Source organism: Python bivittatus, unplaced genomic scaffold (genome assembly GCF_059951505.1).
Source record: "Python bivittatus isolate LINGU-HERP-01145 unplaced genomic scaffold, Pbiv_v1 ctg000020_np1212, whole genome shotgun sequence".
NCBI classification, from domain to species: Eukaryota; Metazoa; Chordata; class Lepidosauria; order Squamata; family Pythonidae; genus Python; species Python bivittatus.
In genome coordinates, this window is record NW_028277030.1 from 41,985,197 (window position 1) to 42,006,415 (window position 21,219).

Consider the following 21,219-nt stretch of genomic DNA (forward strand, 5'->3'; position numbering starts at 1 on the left):
GAAGATCAGCCATCTTTGGGGTTACATTCACACAATAAACTGAGCCAAATTTGTTAAGCCCTAATGGTTGTACTCCCTTTTTGTGGCTTAAAGTGTTATCTACCCGAGAGTCATTTGGATGGGGTATGCTTGTGTGTATTGTGCCAATCCAGAATATGGGTTAATTCAGTAACTAGGTTAAGTGTGCTGTGTGAACAGAGCTAATGTGTCTGCCTGGGATTTCTTATCTTGGGATAGTTGGTTCCTCACACCCACTTTTTTTCTAGAGAGGTAAACAAGGGAAAAATCAAAATGGTTGTGTCTATGATGCCTGCTAAGGGAGGAAGCTGTAATGCTTCCTTTCTTCTAGGAGTACTCTACTGAGTAAGAAGGTCTCATTTACTGGACTACTGGTAGCAATGGACAGTAAACAGTAGAGAAAAACATTGCCCAATTGATTTGACCAGTTCTACATTGGTTGGCATTATTTCTATACTGTTCTTTTTATTTACTTACTAAAGAAGTAGAAGAAAAATGGCAGGACCTACATAAAGTCTACATAGATATGTAGATATAGACTGATGTGTAAATAAATTTTACAAAACATCACTCTATTAGAAGCAGCTTATTAAAAGTATGGAATCTGTCTGTCTGTCTGTCTGTCTGTCTGTCTGTCTGTCTATATAAAATTAAGACCAGGCTTATCTCCCCTGGCTTCAATACTAAATATGTATTTCCATGAAGATGAACATGCCAAAAAAATTAATTGATAGAAAACTCTTATAATGTTTAACATGTTCTTAGTGTATTTAATAGGAAGAATATATTGATAAAATGGCATCTTATACATATTGTTAGCTTCCTGCAAATGTAATGTAACTGTAACACATTTTCTTAACATAGGATTCTGTTACTGAACAGTATTTGGAATAGAGATTTGGAAATATTCTGTTACCAATCTGAGATTACAGTTTCTCTTTCTCCTTTTTCACTTATGCCAAAGCATACACTGGGGATCATACTGCCTAAGATGACTTTTGATTGATCAAGAATAATAGACTATGCCCACTGATCCATGCAACATATTTAATCTCTAGCTTGAGGCTCTCTGGAATTCAGCAATAGAAGGCTGTTTGTCTCTAGAATTGCAAGGAAGAAAAAAAAGAGTTCAAGGTCCTATATTTACTGCCTTTGCTCTATGGAGAACAAAGCATATGGAAATCACAATCACAGTTTTGGAAAAGGAAAACGGTGGAGTTTCACTCACCAGCCCAGCAACACATGTTTTTTTATGCTCCTGCCTTTTAGCTTTACACTATTTTAAATAGTATATTTTACACTTTTAGGTTAATGTTTTACACAATATTAGGTTAATGTAGATTTTAAATTAGATTTTTATTATTAGATTATTTTAAATATATTTACAATTTTCTACAACGATTGTGGAGTAAAAGTGTCTGAGCTGACTGCCTAACATGGGAAAAAGGAAGAAGAGACATGGAATTAGCCCAGGTTCTCTCTCCTCCTCAAAATCAGCTAAACAACCAAAGATAGAAGAACTTTTCACACGAAATGAAACTGTAAGTAAAGCAAATCTTCCCTCCTCTTCCAACAAATTTGCATCCCTTGAATCATTTGAATGGGACTTACAAACAGAACTAGAGCTTTCATTATCTGACAGGGAAGAGCTAAATGAAAACCCGGACTCCCTTTCGGTCTCTGACTGTATGTCTCCAATACAACTTGCTAGTTCCCCTAATAACGCTAAGGGAAATAAAAATAAGTTTAAAAATAAGATACAAAATCCAAACTTGGAGAGGCTCCCCTGGGAAAATACAACGGAGTAGATGGCAAGGCAATGTCTTCTTACAGCCCAAACTGTTATTTCGTTATTTGAACAACTGTCAACTACAAAAAAATTATCTAGATCTGCTGAAAAAAGACTTTGAGTCTTTTGTTTATAAGTATGCAGCTGGACCTGCCACATCCATTAAAACTAATGCAGAAACTCCGATAAAGCAAGACATCTCTGACATGTGCTCTGATAAAGGACGAGACAATAAAGTTAAAAAAGCTGACAAAAGTATGCAACAACTAAATGATTGTACTAGTAAATCCTTACTCACTGATAAGGTAAAGAGGGGTAGTCCTATACAGATCAATGCCTCTCTGGATACAAAAGAGGAAATCCCTCATAAGCAAAACCGCTTACTTCAGACACAGCAGGTTGCTCTCTGTATCTCCCTAAACAGTCTCAATATTGGACACTGGGACTCTAGGAGAGCAATTAAAACTTCTTTAGGTCAACTTCTGCATTGTCACTACAGTCAGATAGCCCTACATGCCATTGAATAACTTCCTACTGTTCAAAACCGAAAACGGATTTTGCTATCCTTTAACCCGACTACCATTCCATTAATGCTATTAAAGATGAGATCATATTTAGCATCATTTCAAATCTTCCCTACCAGAGTTTTTCGCGATGTTAAAATTAACTCTTTATCTGGTCATAACTCATTTCGACTGCATACTCAGTCCACAATTGTAACGGAGGCCATCAAGCCCTCCTTCCCACATACGACCTTGAAAAAGCAAGGAAGTGGGAGTCAGTCTCTCTCACAAAAATGAAGATATGCCAGACTCAGATGAAGGTGATCTTTTTAAGGCTTTTGGAGGTCTGCCCAGGAAGGAACAAGATAACATAATACGTAAGCTAGAAAATCTCAAGGAAACTTTACTGCTCACCATTGCTACAGCAGAACCCCTTATTGATCTTGTGTCTTCAAATACTGACACAAATTGCCACTTCTCGATGGACAATGAAATGGATGGAAATTGCCACCCAAATAATAACTCTCCCAGCCCCCATGGAAGGAATGGGGAGCCTGCTAGAGAGCACCAGCCCTTGCTAACTATTGAGGAGGAAGTGTTTCCCATATCACAGGCAGATGCTGAACAATGCTCTATGGATCTTAGACCTTCTCCACATGATAGCTTTTTATTACATCCTTTGAAACCTACTAGTTCTCTTTCCCAAAATTCAGATTGGGATTTTATTACTGGAAGTCCTAAAATCATCCACCCGGAAGCTGTCAAACTCAGGTGGTGCTACACCAGGCAGCACTAGAGGAAACTTCAATTTTGGACCCATTCCAGAAGGAAAATTCTGTATGTACGGCTAATTAATTGATAGTACCCTCAGACCCTAAATGACTCTACCCTCTAGAAGGGGGCATTTCTATCCTCTCCTGGAATGTTGCAGGCTGGAAAGCAAAGATGTTAGATGTTTCATTTATGGAATATACTTCTTCTTTTGATATCCTTTTGTTTCAAGAAACATGGGGTAGGGAGGATCTATTAATACCTGGATACCTTTCCTTCACTTTAAATGCAATTCCCAGCACAAAAACGGGACCATCAGGCAGCCTGAGTACTATGATTTCTGTTAAGCTCAATGCTCCAGTACTTATGCTGGAGTCTTGCTCAAATATGGCTCTAACCCTCCTACTCAGATTTAAAGTTTATTCTGTATTACTTGTCAATGTATATTTGCCCTCAGTTCGTGGGCACAGGGAAATAAATAATCTGTGGGATCAGTTTGATACTTACATAAATTTACTATTATGTCAGTATCCAGATTCCATCATATTAATAGCTGGTGGTTTCAATGCACGCATGGGCCAATCTGATGTCTCTTTACAAACTCATTTTAATTGGCAAATGCCCCCTAAAACTGACATGGGATATTTACTAGCCAGACAATCTAAAGATCAAAAATGTAATGTTGCAGGATTTCGTTTGGCTCAATTGCTGGATAGTTTAGATTTAGTTATACTAAATGGCACTGTCAGGGGTGACCTCAAAGGGGAGTTTACATTCTGGCGCCCAAATGGGGCCAGTGTGGTGGACTATATTATGATCTCCCGGAACTCTGTATGTCATATATCTTATTTTTATATTGGAACTCGCCCTGATAGTGACCATTTTCCACTAATCTGCTTTTTTGACTCTAAAACAAACCTTGAACCACTAGAAGTGGCCCACTGCCCCATTGACATCACAATGAAGGGACAAGTACAAAATAAATGGTCTCAAGATTTAGCTAAAATTATGACTGGAATTCTGACCTCAGAGCCCCTCTGTCAGATACATACTCAAATTTGTTCATCTGATTCATATGAACAAGTAATATCATTGTATCAATCAATTATTGTTAATATTCAGGGCCCCCTGACAAGATGTACAACACCAAAGTATGTTTATGCACATAAAAGATCTAAATCTTGGTATGATAATGACTGCATTAAAGCTAAAAAGTCTGTCTCAAATGCAATAATCTCCTTTCGCCAGGAAAACTCTTCAGTTGCTCTAAAGTTACTTAAGACTCAAAAAAAAAAAGAAATTATAAAGACCTTCTGAAGACAAAGAAACGGCAGGCTATAAGAGAGAATTGGAATAACTTGATCTTAGCAGCAAAGCTCAAGAATTCCACTTGGTTCTGGCATCTAATAAATCAGTTCTCTTACAGATAGACATTTTGGCTCTATTACATAAATATCTGCAGATAAATGGGAGGATCATTTTAATAATATCTTTAAAAGGGAATCTGCTGAAATTTCAGATGTGATTCCCCCTTGTAATGACCTCCCAGATTGGCCGCCGGTATCCATAGCTGAGGTTAAAGATCTTATTGTCCAACTAAAACCAGTAAAGCAGCTGGTGGTGACTTTATCCCCCCAGAATTAATAAAGGAAAATAAAGAGTGGTGGGCCCCAGTTTTGGCTACCTTATTTACACATATTAACAATACAGGACAATTTCCAGCTGATTGGAATCAGGCTATTGTAGTACTGATATACAAAAATAAAGGAAATAGACTTGACCCTACAAATTATAGGCCTATTAGTTTACTAAATACAATAAACAAACTCTATGCCAGATTTCTATATTTAAAGTTATTGGATTGGGTACAAAATGAAAATATTATTGCTGAAGAACAGGCTGGGTTTAGAGAGGAACATTCAACACTAGATCATTGCTTAGTTCTTCACCATTTAGCAGAAAAATATTCTACTCTTCCTTGTGGTTCTCTTTTTGAAACTTTTGTTGACTTTAAGTCAGGTTTTGATCTAATACCAAGGGGGAGACTGTGGGATAGGTTGAGACATACCACGATTGATAAAAGGCTCCTGGTTCTTATTAAGTCCCTTTACTCAAATATCTCCCTGAAAATTAGATGCACCCCTTGGGGACACTTATCCAGAGCAGTCCCAACTTACAGAGGTGTAAGACAAGGTTGCATATTAGTTCCATTACTTTTCAATCTCTATCTAAATCCAATAATTCAAGCGCTTGCTGCTGCAGCCCATCATCCACCTATTCTGGCTGACCGTGCAATCCCAGCACTACTATACGCCGATGATGTAGTCATTATGTCTACCACACAAGTGGGAATGAGAAGAGCACTTAGGGCACTAGCTTTCTTCTGCACAGATCAAAAACTTTCAATAAATTATCAGAACACTAAAGTTTTAGTTTTTGCCCGATACTATCATAAAAGCCATAAGTGGCAAATATATGGGATCCCAATTGAACAGGTGCGCACCTATAAATACCCTGGAGTGCAATTCCATGCTTCTCTATTCTGGAATGCACATTTCCTTTACCGAGCAAGTGTGGCAGAGCACACTTCATCAGCAATTATAAGATTCTACCACTCAAAAGGAGCCCATTATATCCCTGCAGCATGCAAGGTATTTCAAGCTAAAGTAATACCTCAGCTCCTCTATGGCTCTCAGATTTGCTCCTTTGCAAACCTCAATAAAATTGAAACTATTCAAAATAAGTTTATGAGAGCCATTTTGATGGTACCAAAAAGTGTTAAAAATGCCGTCTTAAGGGTAGAATTAGGTATAGTTTCATTGGTTGTCAGAGCATGTTTTTTTCTTCTTACCTTCTGGCTAAAGTTATTACTGTCTCCTATAGGTTTAGCCCCATTAGTATTTAGGGATCATTTCAAATCATCGTGGCAAAAACAAGCCTTAGATAGAATTCAGTTGCTGGGCTTCTCTGTGGAAACTCTGTGCTTATTAGGATTTGATAATGCTAGAACTGCCCTTAAACAACGTATCTGGGATATAGATTTACAAACAAATTTAAGTAAGGTGCTGCACCCCAATATTTGTCAGTTTCTACCACAAGGGTTCATTCCAACTTATTTAACATCTATTATGATTCTGAAATTTCGCAAAGCTTTCACCCTAGCTAGAATGGACGCATTGCCCTCGGCAGTCCTTTTTTGGATGCTTTAAGGGCATTCCTATGCAGCTTCAATTATGCCCATGTGGAGATGGCTCAATAGAAACACTAAGCCATATGTTACTATATTGCTCCCTATATAAGGATTCTAGACAGATAGACAGATAGATAGATATCCGATATTGAAGAGATTTCCTGGCAGGGAGTGTGACTTCTATCTAATGCTACTCCTTTCGGACAAAGACCCGGAAATATCCTGCCCAAATTGCCCAGTTCTGTGCTACCATCTGTACAATTTGCTCCACCATTATTTAGAGTTAAAATTCCACAACATAGTAGCCTACCTTGATATATTTTAGCACTGTTATTTTAATTACTAGATTAAATAATATTGTTTTGTTTTATAGATATATATAAATGTAAGATGGTTGTTATTGTATATTTTGATTGTATCTGGCCTTAGGGCTGTAATAAATGTGTGTGTGTGAAAAGGAAAACTAGAAAAGAATGATATAAACATTTTTTTAAAAAAAGTTTGTAAAAATTCTGTTAAACTTCAAGTACTAAAATTAATTTTCCTAAGCTTTTTTATCTTTTACATTTCAGGGTGAGTTTATACCATGGCTTCATCCAATAGGGATCTTCGCAATCCACAAAGCATAAGCTGAATTTCTTAAAATATACCCAGAGTTGATTTTATAATTAAAATTGCAGAATGATACATTTTCTTGGGGAGATGACCACTAGTGCAATTTTATTCATCCCCAAATTGTTCTACAGAAACTAATCACTCCACATGAGACTGTACAGGAAAAAGACTGATTAGCCACTGCCTTGGGAGAAGCATCTCATTGCAGGTGGCAGTGAGCAACCAATAGCGTCTCTGAATTCAATTTCTAGTATTACACATATGTGTATATTTCTTTTACTGAATCAGAGCTTTTATCTGTACGAGAGATGCAGTAATGCATAATGGTCCTCGTGTGGTTCAGGTGAGAGAATACATGATAAATATGATAGCATTTTTAGCTGACATATTTTTGTGGTAGCAAGAGCTGAGACTAATATTTTTAACTATTTCTTTTCCATTTACTTTATTGAATAATTATTAACACTATGATTAATACTTATCCCAGGGATGGAAGCAGCTTACTCAGCAATGGTTGGTGAGATATTGGATTGTAAGAACTCAAAACAGCTGTGTTGGATCCAATCAAAAGCTGATCTAGTCTAACATTATTATAGTATCAGTCTCTTGGCACTGGGCTTAGGGGAAAGTAATTATTTTATTCATTTAAAAGAATTATACAGCTAACCACCTTAAGCACCATGACCCTGGGCAGCTTTCAAATAATAAAAAAAACAGTAAAAAACATAAAATCAGAATCATCTTATTTCAACAGGATCATTACAGAATCTTCTGTAACAAGATTTATTGAAATAAAAGAGATAGGGTAAGATAGAATTTCAGCAAGTGAACTATTTCCAATTTAGAACCATTTTATTCCCCAATATATTAAGGTGGAGATTTTTCAGCTTCTAACAGGTTTCTTATGAACCCCCAAAGAGGTTATTCTTTTCTTTGATAACAGAGAGAACTTACGGGTGACTGCTTACCAAACTATGTTCGGAATCCTTATCATGAAATTACATTCTTGCAGCAGTTAACTTGAAGCCTGAAAGCTGTGAGGACAAGCGTGTCTTCTCCTCCAATTGCTGGCACCATCTGATGTATTTTATTTTGGTTTGATAACATTGAGGGCAGAAGGTATTATGGAACACTCACAATTATTACCCCCAGTGTTAGCCTAACCCTCAGTGAATGTATATAATCTTTTTAAAAAAAACACTTCGAAGTTGATACCATTTTATGATTTCAGCTTCCACAATTTAACTATGTATTTTGTGAAGAAGTACTTCCTTTTGATGTATCCTGAATCTCATACTGTTCCACTTCATCATATGGTCCAAAGTTCTAATATTATGAGACAGCAGAGAAAAACATACCTCTGTCTATTTTCTCCCCATTATAAATAATCGTGTGTACTTTGATCATATTCCCATTATTCGCCTTTTTTGCCCTGAAAGCTAAACAGTTTCATATTTTTCTTAAACATGATTTTTTTCTAGGCCTTTATCGTTTTGGTCATTTTTTTTTTTTTTGGCATGTTTTCCAACCTGTAATATCTCTTCTGGGTATTAGAGACCAGAATTGCACATTACCGATGTGTTGCAGAGCCCATACAATGGTTCTGTTGATTGATTGGTTGGCTGGTTGGTTGGGCTTTTTACCTTGGCTGACAATTATTTATTATTTTTTGTTGTCATGGGTTTTTATATGGTGTTTTTAACTCCTGTTAACTGCTCAGAATCATGAATTTGAGATGGGCAGCCATGGGCAGACTGTTTATTTTCTTTATTAATGATCCTGAACATACCATTTGCCTTTTTTATAATGCTTGCATATCATCTCAGTCTTTTCACTAAGTTACCTACCACTATCCCAAGATTCTTGGATAGTCACTGCCCACTCAGATTGAATCAACATATACATGAATATCTATATAGATATACATACATACATCCCATAACCCAAAGGACATCACTTTACCCTTGCTTACATTTAACTCACCTGAGATGTCCTTAATACTTTAGTGTTCCCTGTTAGCCTCAGCATGTAAAATAATTTGATAGTTTCAATCATTAGCAGACTGAAAAGTGCCAGCAATCTTGTTTTCCAGAAAATAGAGTAAATAATGTGTGAACTTTTTATTGCATAACTCAGGTTTTATCATTGCTAGATACTTGTTATTTAATTTAGAAACTGAGCGGACTGCAGGCTGCAATTGGTATACTGTATAGCATAAAGCCTAACACTTGATTCAGAGCTGTTCTTTACAATTTTTAAAGGCTAGCAAACTACTGTACTTTGCAATGTGATTTATGGAAGCCATCATCATCATGTATATGGTGGATAAAAATGCAAAATCCAGTCTAAACATCTGGCTGTCTGTGCAACCAACCATAATAGGCTAAAAAGGATGGAGATGAAAGTAAATTCTCGTAATGAAAATAACCAATGTGGCATAAAACTACCTTTTGCCAATGTTGGTATCCCAGCATAGATCAGGTACTGGTGAACTGCATATCTTGTTTAATTTGACCTTTTAAGTATCAAAACCACAACTGCAAGATATAAATAATTGTTTCATAATTGGTTTTTCCTTTATTTACTAGCAGTTTAAAGAGCAAAGTTTATTTATGGTAGTTATGAAGCAACTGAGTGCATATTTAGCACCATTTTGGTTACTATGATAAACATCCTTATTTTTAAAAATGTGAGTTTTTAAAATGTCTGAGACAGAAAGTTGCATGAATTCAGAGGATGCCCGGATATACCGCTACTGATAGCAAAATGGTTTGTAGCAGGGCTAAAATATCGGGAAGCAACACAGGAAGTAAAATAGGATATAAGACTGATTCTGTGGATAGCCACAGAAGCTGACACAAGTCATTTCTCGCCATGTTACCCTTTTACTTTCTTAAATACTGTAGTGCTTGCTAATAGCATAGTTTAAATGTCATCCTGCTGATGAGACTGAGCCAACTTAACATACTTACATTTAAACCATTCAATGGGAAGTACTAAACATCATTACTTTGATTCACTGGATTTGAATTTCTGGAGCGAATGCAGCATGTGTGACTTGATTTGCTCAACCCCCTGCTCACATGCCATCAAGTAAGTGCTGCCAGCTGGATTTTACAGGTGCAAGTCTTTGAATTTCTGTGAATGAAAACTGTGATTTAGGAAGGCAGGTATAAAAGCTGCAGGATGTTGCCTTTGGAAGCAATTTAATGCATATAAAAGACATCGTGACTTGCAGAAATGCCTTTAAAAAAATAATATGAACTTTGCCTCATGGCTATTTACTTTCTACAGTTATAGCCTACTCATGCTTTTAGGAATAGTAAGGACTGAAATAAGCCCCAACCTCCAAATGTTGTAGGAAGTTGTTTATCTCAGATTTTGTTACAGATTCTGCTTTTATACTCATGATAGTTATTGCTAATGGTAGTAAAAAAATGTGATATATCTAATGTTTCAAGTTTCCCTTTCCCTGTTAATGTGGATGCTAAAAGAATAGCTTTTTTTCTTATAGAAACACATGGCAGAATAAGAATTATTAACTGAAAAACTTCAGGTCTGCTACATTGGTTTTCAATGAATTATAAAATGTTAGGGTTAGATTTGACCTACAGGTATTTATGGGATGACATAGTTATCAAATCTAAAAAAATACCTGCCTTTTCTGAAGTTTCTGGGGAAATGTTTGATTCATTTGGTTGGTTTGAATGCAAAGCTAAATTAAAGTTTAGCATGATAAAAACAGACCAAACCTACTATTGTGGCTATGTGCTTCTTCCTTCTTCCATCTCAATGTCACAGAAAATAATTGTTTTCATTTATGATTAACGGCACTTGCTGCATTTGTTGAATCTGGACAAACTGCAATTAATCATATTGTTAATGGAAACACATTAGTGAATGTATTTGTATAAAATGTTGAGCTAAGTCTGGGATAAACAACAGGTAACATACTTATCTGGTTATTTGCTACCCAACAAGTCAAGACTTGGATGATAAAACAGTCATCATGGCTACAATACCACATCTCCTTAATTTTTACTGCAATGTTTTAAAAAATTCTATAAAAGTTGCAGTGACCCAATTGGGATTGGAGCCAACACATATGGAGTACCTTTGATTAATGCTGTGTCCATTTTGATATACACACATTTGAATGCTTTCAGAACCCTTGTGAAAAATTGGTGAGCATTAGATGCTATGCTTTAACTTAATTTGATGTAAGAATTTGGTTTGTACCAGCTCTAGGTAAAAAAAATAATTGAGTTTAATATTTCATGCAAGTACAGTCAGTATATACCCAAAAGTTTATGAAGCTGGATTGTAGTAATTAATTATACGCGCAAACATACCTTTACACTATTCTTTCTGGGATAGGAAACATTATGTAGAATAGAAAGGAAGTAAGAAATAGCCAAAGAAATTAAATGAATAAGAAAAAGAAAAGAATACATACTTAAAATTAGTGTACACCATTACCTCAATCTTCCTCTTCTTTTGATCCATTCCTCCTTTCTTTGCAATTCATTTGATCTCTCTATGTGGCCAAACCATCTTAATGTGGTTCTTTCATTCTGGCCACTCACATTTGTATTCAATCTACATTTATTCAGCACCCATTTTCTTAACTCTATTTCTTCATTTTTTCCTACATCTTAACTACTATTTTCCCACTGCATTAAACTTCTACATTTTTCCTGATATGCTCATTTCTTTTCCACCTATACTATGCTTAAATCACATATTTGAAACAAACATGCCTTTTTCTAAGCATATATTCACCTAATAGTCACTATTTTTATTCATTTTTGGATTTCCAAATGGCCCAATTGTAGGATGCATTCACTAATTACAAATAATTAGTAAAGAACTACAGCTTAGAATTTTGAAAATAGGCTAAATCATAGATAGAAAAATATGGATACAATATAGGAAGGTATAGCATAGCACCATAGAGTCTTTGGTTTGTGAGGCAGAACTGGTCCATAAAGTTCTCAGCTGAAAACCATCTTCTGATGAACCCTACCTTTCATGGAAAAGCAAAGGGCCAGTCAGGAGAGACTGAAGGCTCCTGGAAAATCCTGAAAAGTTGCCCTTCCTAATAGTTCACCTTTGTTTCTTGGTTGCTAGCTGACAATCAAATAGAAAAACACATCCTTACTGGATCATCAGTTTTCTCCAGAACTCCAGAGGCAGTTCTGGCTTCTCTGTTGAAGAACACTGGACATTGTAAGGAATAAGATTATCAGGAAGTCAACCTCTGCCTGAAATGTCTTATAGCAATTGATACCTACCTAAACAGATGCTAGTGCATTGGATTTTCGGGCTTTTCCACTGAGCAGAATCTATGAGTTTGCACAAACTTCCACAAAATCAGGGCAATTACAGAAGGACCATGCAAGTAAGGAGGGAGTGGAAATGCCCTTTAACCTTTAAAGTTAACCTTTAAAATGCCCTTTAACCTTTCCTTCCTTCAGAATCTCAGCTACATCAGAATTGCTGGAGGCAGGATGATGTATGTGCTTACGCACGAACATTTGCAACACTACCAGATAAATATCACATATGATACCTGGGGCCCAAACATTCATTTATCCCTAATATGTGGCAGAATGCTGAAACAGGAATCAAAATCAAAAGTAGTCTGCCTACTTTTTTTTTTTTCCCAACACTCAAACTGGAATTTAGCCTCTTGAAATTCTACTTTGAAATTGAGAAGTCATTAGTTCCAGGGAGGGCAACCCATACCCAGCACCCCATTTGCTGCCCAGATACACATACCCCAATTGGATGGTCTGACATCTGTGGACATTTTTGCATTGGGGGAAGTGAGGCCTTCTTAAAACACCCATATTATCCTTTAATGCCATCAATGCAAAAAAGGCTCCCAATCTGGCTTGCACTTGTATTGATGCAGTGAGCTCACTAATCATCTTTCCTCTTGTCCCCCGGCAAAGCATCAAGGCAAAGTGCAGCTCCCAGGATTAGTATATTTCTTAGAATCATAGCATATGAACATCAGAGGCAATCAGTAAAAGCAAGAGATATAATTACAGCTCATGCAAGAAGTGCCCACAGAATTGTTACTTTCACAGTGCTAATAGAACATATTCATTGATGTGATAAAGGGCAAGCATACGTAGCCAGCTTATTCTTGTGCACTAAAATATTGCTTTCCTTTAATTTCTGATCTTCAGCGCTTCATCAACTAAAGCAGATAATATTATTAGTTCATTAGCGTAACGATCCTTATATCTTCGGTCTATAAATGTGAATGGAGCTTTTTTACTTACATATGTATGAGTATCTAATCTTTACAAATGCTAGAAGGCTACCATTTGAATTTTGTTTTACAGTATTTTAATCTGAAAGCTTTGTCGTACACAAAATATCTATGGCAAAAACAGCATTGGGCAGGCACATATAGTTTAAGTATGATTAGGTTTGATAAAAAAAATTGGGATAAGAGTGGTATGTTTTTTGCAGTATTTTAAAAAGTTTTTAAAGTTTTTTTTTAAGTCAGCATTAAATGCTTAATGATAGAGTAATAATGACCCCTTGCATTCAGCATAGAAGAGTGTTCTGCAGAGAATGTAAGTATTAAACTCTTGCACTTTGTCAATCAAAATGAACAGGAAGAAAGTTGCTTTTTTCCATCATCAAATGTCCTTAACACTAATGTACCAAAGGAACACATACTTTATATCATATACTAAATATGACTTTAGAAAATATCATTTAGAAAAATGTAGAAAAGCTTATCTATATTCTCAGCTTTATTTCACTTTTCAAGAACTATGCAAAACTGTATTTACAGATTATTCATTGTTCTTGTCCTTGTAGGATTATTGTGCTACTCAATAAAAGTTCAGGATCAAGCAGAATTACACATCTGGAGGCTTAAATTGTTTATTAAATATTTTACAACTTGGGCAACAGGACTTACCTATATATAATTAATTTCTATAGGGTGAAGAAGGAGCTAAAGGAGAAAATGGTATCCCTGGTTTGCCTGGAACAAAGGTAAGATTCATGCCTTAGGTGACCTCATGGACCATTTCCAGGGGCATTAGGACCAAAAGTAATGGATATAAGTTGCACCTACCTAAATTTTATTTAAATGTAAGGAATATTTGTACAATTTTGGAACAATCTACCTGTGAAGGTTACAGGCTCTGCATCTCTGGAGGTTTTTAAAAAGAGGCTGGACAAGGGAAGAGGGGCAGATGTTAATGTAGCTTATGTTTAATACAGTATTTGAATAGTATAAATTATATAATTTATATTATATAATTTCCATTATTGGAAAACAATTTTAATACCCATTGAGAATGAATAAGTGTGTGTGTGTGTGTGTGTGTGTGTGTGTCACACACACACACATACACACATGCATGCATGCATGCATATATATAAAAACATGCCTGCTCAGAATTTTAATGGGGTTTACTTCCTGGAAGACTGCATAGGATTGCATACTTCATTTTGTAACTTCACAAAGTCATTCATAGTTTAGAAAAACTTAGCTTTAGTTGTAAATTATAATCTTGTCATTTAAAAGAAAGGCACAGTATCATTTAAATTATGTGAAATAGTAATGAAATCTCAACAAGTATCACTGGGGCAATATTATTATCGATCAGGACTTATATTGCTTACTTTTATATCTACATGGGGACACTCAGCTGGTCCATTCTTTCAGTATCCTAAAGCAGCTGTTTATGTCTCAAGGTTGCCTTCAAATTGGAGATTTTCTGTTCTGCCTAACATTGCGGACCTTTTCTGTTTCATAATAAATGAAAGGCAGGGTGCATTACCCTCAAATGGAATACATGCAGAATTAAATCAGGGATTGGAAGAAAGGAATGACATAAAACATGCTGTGTGTAAATAACTGGTATACCAGAGTATACCGAGTATAATGATTAGTCAAATTAAGTATGCAGAAAAGTAGGAACAGAAAATTTACTATCCAAACCTATGAATCTCATTCTGCCATAAATGAACATTAACAGACTCACCTGATCCTGAAATTTGTCATGATCCTTTTCAATGTTCTGACATTTGGTAGCTGGAGGTAGTTAAAATGTCAAGCTAAAACAATAATTAGATGGCTGATTTGGTTATCACTATTTTGAGAAGACAGGTGTTCAGATGAATAAAAATGGATGTCATCTGTTTTACTCGTATGATGTGTATCACTTTCTAAAGTGTGCATATCTATTTATCATGCATTTTTATTGTTTCTAATGTATGAAATAACTTTCCAAAGCAAAATCCCACAATCAGAACTTATCTACAGCTGCCTACTCACTTTCTGAATTCATACTACCATTAAAAAAGACAAAAGACCACACTGTTACTATTACTTTGCCTTTTCCACCTAGTTGTCTTCACTGCATCATGCTAAGATAAAGGAAATGATGTGATTGATCCTTGAGGGATAGGGTTGTCTCTTCTTGAAAGTGGCATGGTGCACAATTTTTGTCTAGTTTCCAAACTTCAATTTTTGGGGAAGATGGTAGTAAAGGTAGTTGGGCTGCAGCTCCAGAGGGCTCTGGAGGAAATGGATTGTTTTGATTCTCTTCAGTCAGACCAGAAAATAGCACCAAACCACATTGATTGTATTTGTGGATGACCTCAGGCAGGACCAAATAGGGGTGGTGCAACTCTTCTCATTCTCTTTGGTCTCTTGACTTTTAATCTTCTCCATCAAGATACCCTTTTGGACTGACTACAGTTTTTTGGGGGAGGGTAGTGTTTTAGAGTGGCTGTTCTTTCTCCAGGTACAGTTGGTGTGGGGGGAATTAAGTCCTAAGCCCTTGGGTTTGTCTGGCTTCAATCTTGCCATTCTTTAGACAAGTTCTAAAAAACTGGCTTTTCAAACAGGCCAGAAGCCAAGTGATTTGTGATCCTGACTGGTAGAGGATGGATGATTGGTATTTAAGTGTATTCCCCAACCCCCAACCCCACCTAGTGTATTGTACTTGTCTATATGTTTTATATATTTTTTGAAATATGTTTATGTATGCTGCCTGGAGTTTTCTGATTAGGTGGCCTACAAATCTAAATTAATAAATAACAAACAACAAACTCTCTGGCCATATGTCTCTTTTTCTCACTCACCACTTTTAGAAAGGTCTGATGGTACCAGGAAAAATGTCTTCTAAAAAGAGATTTGGAGTAAACTTTAATTATAAATGTGCAGTTTGATCTTACAAGTGAGATCACCAGCAAACAAGCATATTTATGTGTGAACAGTGACTGCAGTCACTATACAATACTACAAGCCAGTTCTAAAAAGTGTCATATAACCACACCTCAGTTATATTGCAGAAAAGCATACAAGTCATTTCTGTAATTTAATGTTCAAGAAAAATAGTAGTACTAGAATGAGTAAAAATAATATAGAGGAGAAATTAATTCATTTGTGATTTCTGTTAAAGATGGTCATTTTTCCCAAACTGCTCACTGTTTTAACTTTAAATTGATAAACATTTTCCCTTTCACAATCAATATTAGCAGTTCATATCAGCCTTCCACAACCTTCTGATATATGGGCATCAGTTCCTAGAATTCTCCAGGCAGCAGGGCCATTGTTAAGAAATGTAGGAGTTGGTCCACACATCTGGAGAATACCCAGATTACAGAAGTCTGCTCTAAGCACTGCTACAGAGTTGAGGGTTTTGTTTTGTTTTTTTAAATCCCAGATGAGATGTCAGCTGCACTAATAATGGAAGGATATGGAAGTTGCCTAGAATTCAGTGAATGCATCTTCATCTTCATCTCATCTTCAAAATCTAAATCATTCTTTTATCTAAAGTCCTTTCCCCAAGTTAGGTAGTGGTTCTGAACAGTTTCAAACATCACTGTGCACAAAAGATCTGAGTCATTTATTTGAGGTTTTTGACTGATGATTTATGATTTTTGCACTTTTCTCCAAGCTTATGACAACTCACAACAATAATAGAAGTACAAGTTTCTTCTCTGTCCTGGAGATACCATGTACCAAGTTGTTGGAGGCTGCAGGAAGAACTTCAACTTCTATTATGCACCATATGTCTTTGTTTCCTAAAGAAGAGCATAGAAGGAAATAAATCTCAATGGTTAAGGGGAGCTGGGGGTTATGAATAGTGACTAGTACTAACAATCAAAAGTTACTGTGTGGTTATTCTATCTCATTTTCCATAATAGATTTACCGTGGTAAGAAAGATGACAGTATAAGCAGTGGAAAAACATTAAATTAAATTAAATTAAATTAAATTAAATTAAATTAAATTAAATTAAATTAAATTGAGAGAATTAAAATCCTCATCAGGGCACCTGTAAAATCCCATAAATGAGGCCTGTACTACATTTTCAACATCTGCACATGTGATTCACTCAGTGAACAAATATTATTAAATGTTCTGAAAAGCAAGTTGAGTAGTCTAAATACTGTACCCTATAGATGCCACATTATGTATTATGTATTAGTTATCAGTCAAATAGGCTCTTATTCAGGATTACTTCTCTTGAAAAGCAGGTCAGATTCTGTTATAAATAGATAAAATATTTTAAATAAATATTTTTAGCAAAGAAGATCATTTTAACCTTAGTTAGCATGACAGTTTTCTTAGTATAATATATATATTAACTGTCCTGTCGAAATAAACAAGAGATGATAACATTTTGTGGTTGGTGACAATTATTGTTATTTCTTCATAATGCAATGCTTTTTTGAATGACCAATGAATAACAGTTGATACAGTTCATGATTTCTTTTAGGGAGAAGATGGCCTGGTTGGTGTTCCTGGTACTTCTGGTGAAAAGGTACATATATAATCTTTGGGTCCGTGGTCTGCATTTGGCTGTCAGAATAGCAGTCCTCTTCCCTTTTTAGCACAAGTTTTTGTACAGGAAATATTTACTATTTATTTAATTGTCTAATACCAAGTAAATTAACAAGAAAATACAAATACATTCATGATTATGATGATTGTGTACCCTCAAGCTGGTGTCAACTTATAGCAACCCCATAGATAGACCTTCCTTAGGATGATCTGTTCCTAACTTGGCCTTTCAGACCTTTCAACAGTGCATCCATCACCATTGAAATCAGATCCATTCCCCTTGCTTCAGGTTGCCATATTTTTCTCTTTCCATCTACCTTTCCCAGCATTATAAATTCTCAAGAGAACTGGGTCTTCACATAATGTGTCCAAAATATGATAATCTGAGCTTGTTCGTTCATTCATTCATTCATTCATTCATTCATCAAATTTAGATAGCTGCCCACCTCACTGAATGTGAATCTGCGTGGCATACAACCAACAATTAAAACAATGTCACAATCACAAAAACACTTAGAAAATAAATAAAAGCAAGATTGCAGGAGAAAAACATTTGTGCCTCAAGTGACTCAAGTGAGAACTCTGGGTTGATTTGTTCTATGATCTATTTGTTTCTTTTCTTGGTTATCCATCATATTCTCAGGTATCTTTTCCAATGCCAAAGTTCAAAAGCCTCAATATTATTTCCATCTTGCTTTGTCAAATCCAGCTTTCGCTTCTGTAGAGTGTCACAGAGGAAACCTCTGCCAGCATGATTCTGAACTTTGTAGCTATGCAAAGGTACACATCGCAGCATTTGAATATCGCAGCATTTGAATTGCTTTTGTTGCTGCTCTATAATCCAATTATGTTTTCCTTGATACCATTTCCAACTTTAGCATTCCATTCTCCAACCACAAGCAGTACATCTTGTTTTCATATTCTGTTGATTACAGATTGAACTTGACCATAAAACCTGTCACTCCACTTCTTCTGCATCAGTGGTTGGAGCATAAACTTGGGTAACTGTCACATTAAATGATTCCCACCATAATTCTGCTTTTGCAGCTTTGGATTTTCTGTTCTTACATGGCAATATCAGCCATGTCCTAAAGGCTTTAAGATAGTTTATCATAAACACCATTAGTACTCTAAAAGGTTCCAAAGCTCTTCCTCAATAGCATGTTGAGTCCTATTCAACCTGAGGGGCCCATCATTCAGTATTACATCATAAATTGCTATCTTGTCCATCCATGTGCTTTTCTTACTTAAATACAGGAGTGATTTACCTATGCTGTCTCCTGTGCAGTATGAAATGATGCTTTTGCATCTTTTTTTTTTTTTTTGGTCACTAAAGTGATCATCTACCTGCAGCATCACTACTACCTGATATAAGTGTATGCTTGGTTTAGTTGAGCAATTTGGATGACCTTCATGCATTGGGCAACTCTGCTGGGAGTGTATGCCACTGCCAGTATTCTTCATACATCCTTCCCAGGACCACCCCACCTCTACCACAGCTGGGCAACATAACAGGACTTGAGGAGGGACAAATACATTCAACATAATAAGCGTTCTCTGATATCCAGAACTTCTCTTCTTGCACTTTAGGTCCTGGGCAAAACTGAAGCCTGTGTCCTCAGTTTTGCTGTGATGCCAGATTTTGGAGAAAGCATTCAAATCTATATCCATAAATGAGGTGCAGAACAAGTTCCAGCTTCACAAATTTGGGGTGCATTGCAAGTAGATAGCAGGAGAATTTTTATAGTTATATTTTTGCTGGTCATAGGCCAGAGGTGTGGCTAGCCAGATCCAACTGCTTCAAATGTATCTAATATTGAACAGAGAATAAAATTGACTGGTGTCCTGTTCCATAAATGCTTGTTCAAGTCAACATTCTGGACAGAGTTTCTTTCCAATAACCATGCAAGTGATGGTGCACAATCTACCGTCATCACTTGATTTATTTTGATATGAGAGAAGGAGTGATATATTTGTTTAATGGTATAACAACATTGCTATGTAATAAAAATGCATTCAATTCCCACTAGTTTTATGCTCAAAATCTACTCTGCCTGCCTGCTAAGATAAACTAAAGGCTCACTTCAAATTAAATATAAGATGAGATAAAGGGCATCTTTGATGAGTTCCACAAGACCTCCTGATCTTCTTTTTGTAATAACTCTGGCTGAAGTTTTAGAATACCAAATTCTAATCCCATTAATTAAAAAGAGAGAGAAGGAAATCCATATTTGACCAAAACATGCTACAGAAATTTGAACGGCATCAAGTTGAAAGCCTCTTCTACCTCCAGCCACCTTTGCCGATTCCAGTTTTTATGAATGTATATCTCAAATGTCATTTGGTAATCTAATATTATCCAAGCCTTGAAGTCCCTATGTGAAAGCAGCTGGAAAACAGAAAGATGGATAACTGAACATATTTGTAGTCTGTATTATTGTATTATTTGTACTCTTCATGCCAGGATCACTGTCCGAATTTTAGTATCAAAGTTTAACCAAGAAATCAGGCAATAGCTGATTTATGCACAATGAACAGAATCTTTACCATCTTCAGTATCACAGTTTTATTAAAGAGATTTGGAAAAACTTTATTCAAAACAGCATCACCTGCTATAATATAGGAGCAAAAGAAGCAGTCTGTGTTAATATTACTCAGTGGGATAGCCATCAGGACTGGGAGGTTTTCCTGTGGAGACAATGTATAGCCTTTGAAAATGATTCTGTTCTGACATTTCTTATTTCTCTCTTCCCTTTTCCTTCATGTTTTTATGTACTGTATAGAAGACTAGAGTACTTTCTATATAAGCAGAAATGAAAATTGGCCATTAAACCTATTCAGTTTTCTTACCAAATCCCTGTGTTTCAGCCTAATTCAAAAGCTTATTGTAACAGTAAAATAAGATGACTTCCTGTATATCATCCTTAACTCCTTGATGGAAAAGTTAAGTTATCATAAGTAGGTAAATAAGCCCATAAGTAATCCAAATGCATATTCTATAGAAAATATGGTGTTGTTTGACACAAAACTTTTAAATGCAGTTGCACAAGTAGAAGAGCATATTAATGTTGCCATTTTGTCAAGTAGAAGTTCATAGTTATTGTGCAATTATTTATATTAATCAATAAGTTACAGTATTCCAAATATCAGTGGGAGTTAACTTTCCTTTTTGTTGTTTGCAGAAGTTGTACTCTGCAGATGGACATTACTTGATACCACTCACCATTTTTCCTGCCCTTCTAGTTCATTATTTGAGTTTCTATACATTCAGGCTAAAATGTTCATCTTAAGATCCCAGAGAAAGATAGGTTTCTGTCTGTTGTGATAACATCAGTAAGACAGTGTAGCCTTCCAGCTGAGATTTTTATTGTGGAATCTCCCTGCCTCATTCACAGAATTTTACAGAGGACATAAGTTCTGCCATCTTCCACTGAGAATCCTTGTCTGTTTTTCCATTAACTCCTCTTCTTTCTTTTTCTGCTAAAAATTTAGTTGAGGAG

The 21,219-nt window shown here is 35.9% G+C and overlaps 1 protein-coding gene across 1 annotated transcript in view; it reads left to right on the forward strand.

Moving 5' to 3' along the window:
• The window catches only part of COL19A1 (collagen type XIX alpha 1 chain), a 219,644-nt gene that overhangs the window by 64,895 nt on the left and 133,530 nt on the right, over positions 1-21,219 (forward strand). Inside the window, exons 8-9 of the mRNA XM_088137595.1 lie at positions 13,856-13,909; positions 17,655-17,699. Coding sequence (XP_087993721.1) covers positions 13,856-13,909; positions 17,655-17,699 — 99 coding nt within the window. The remainder of the gene's footprint in view (positions 1-13,855; positions 13,910-17,654; positions 17,700-21,219) is intronic.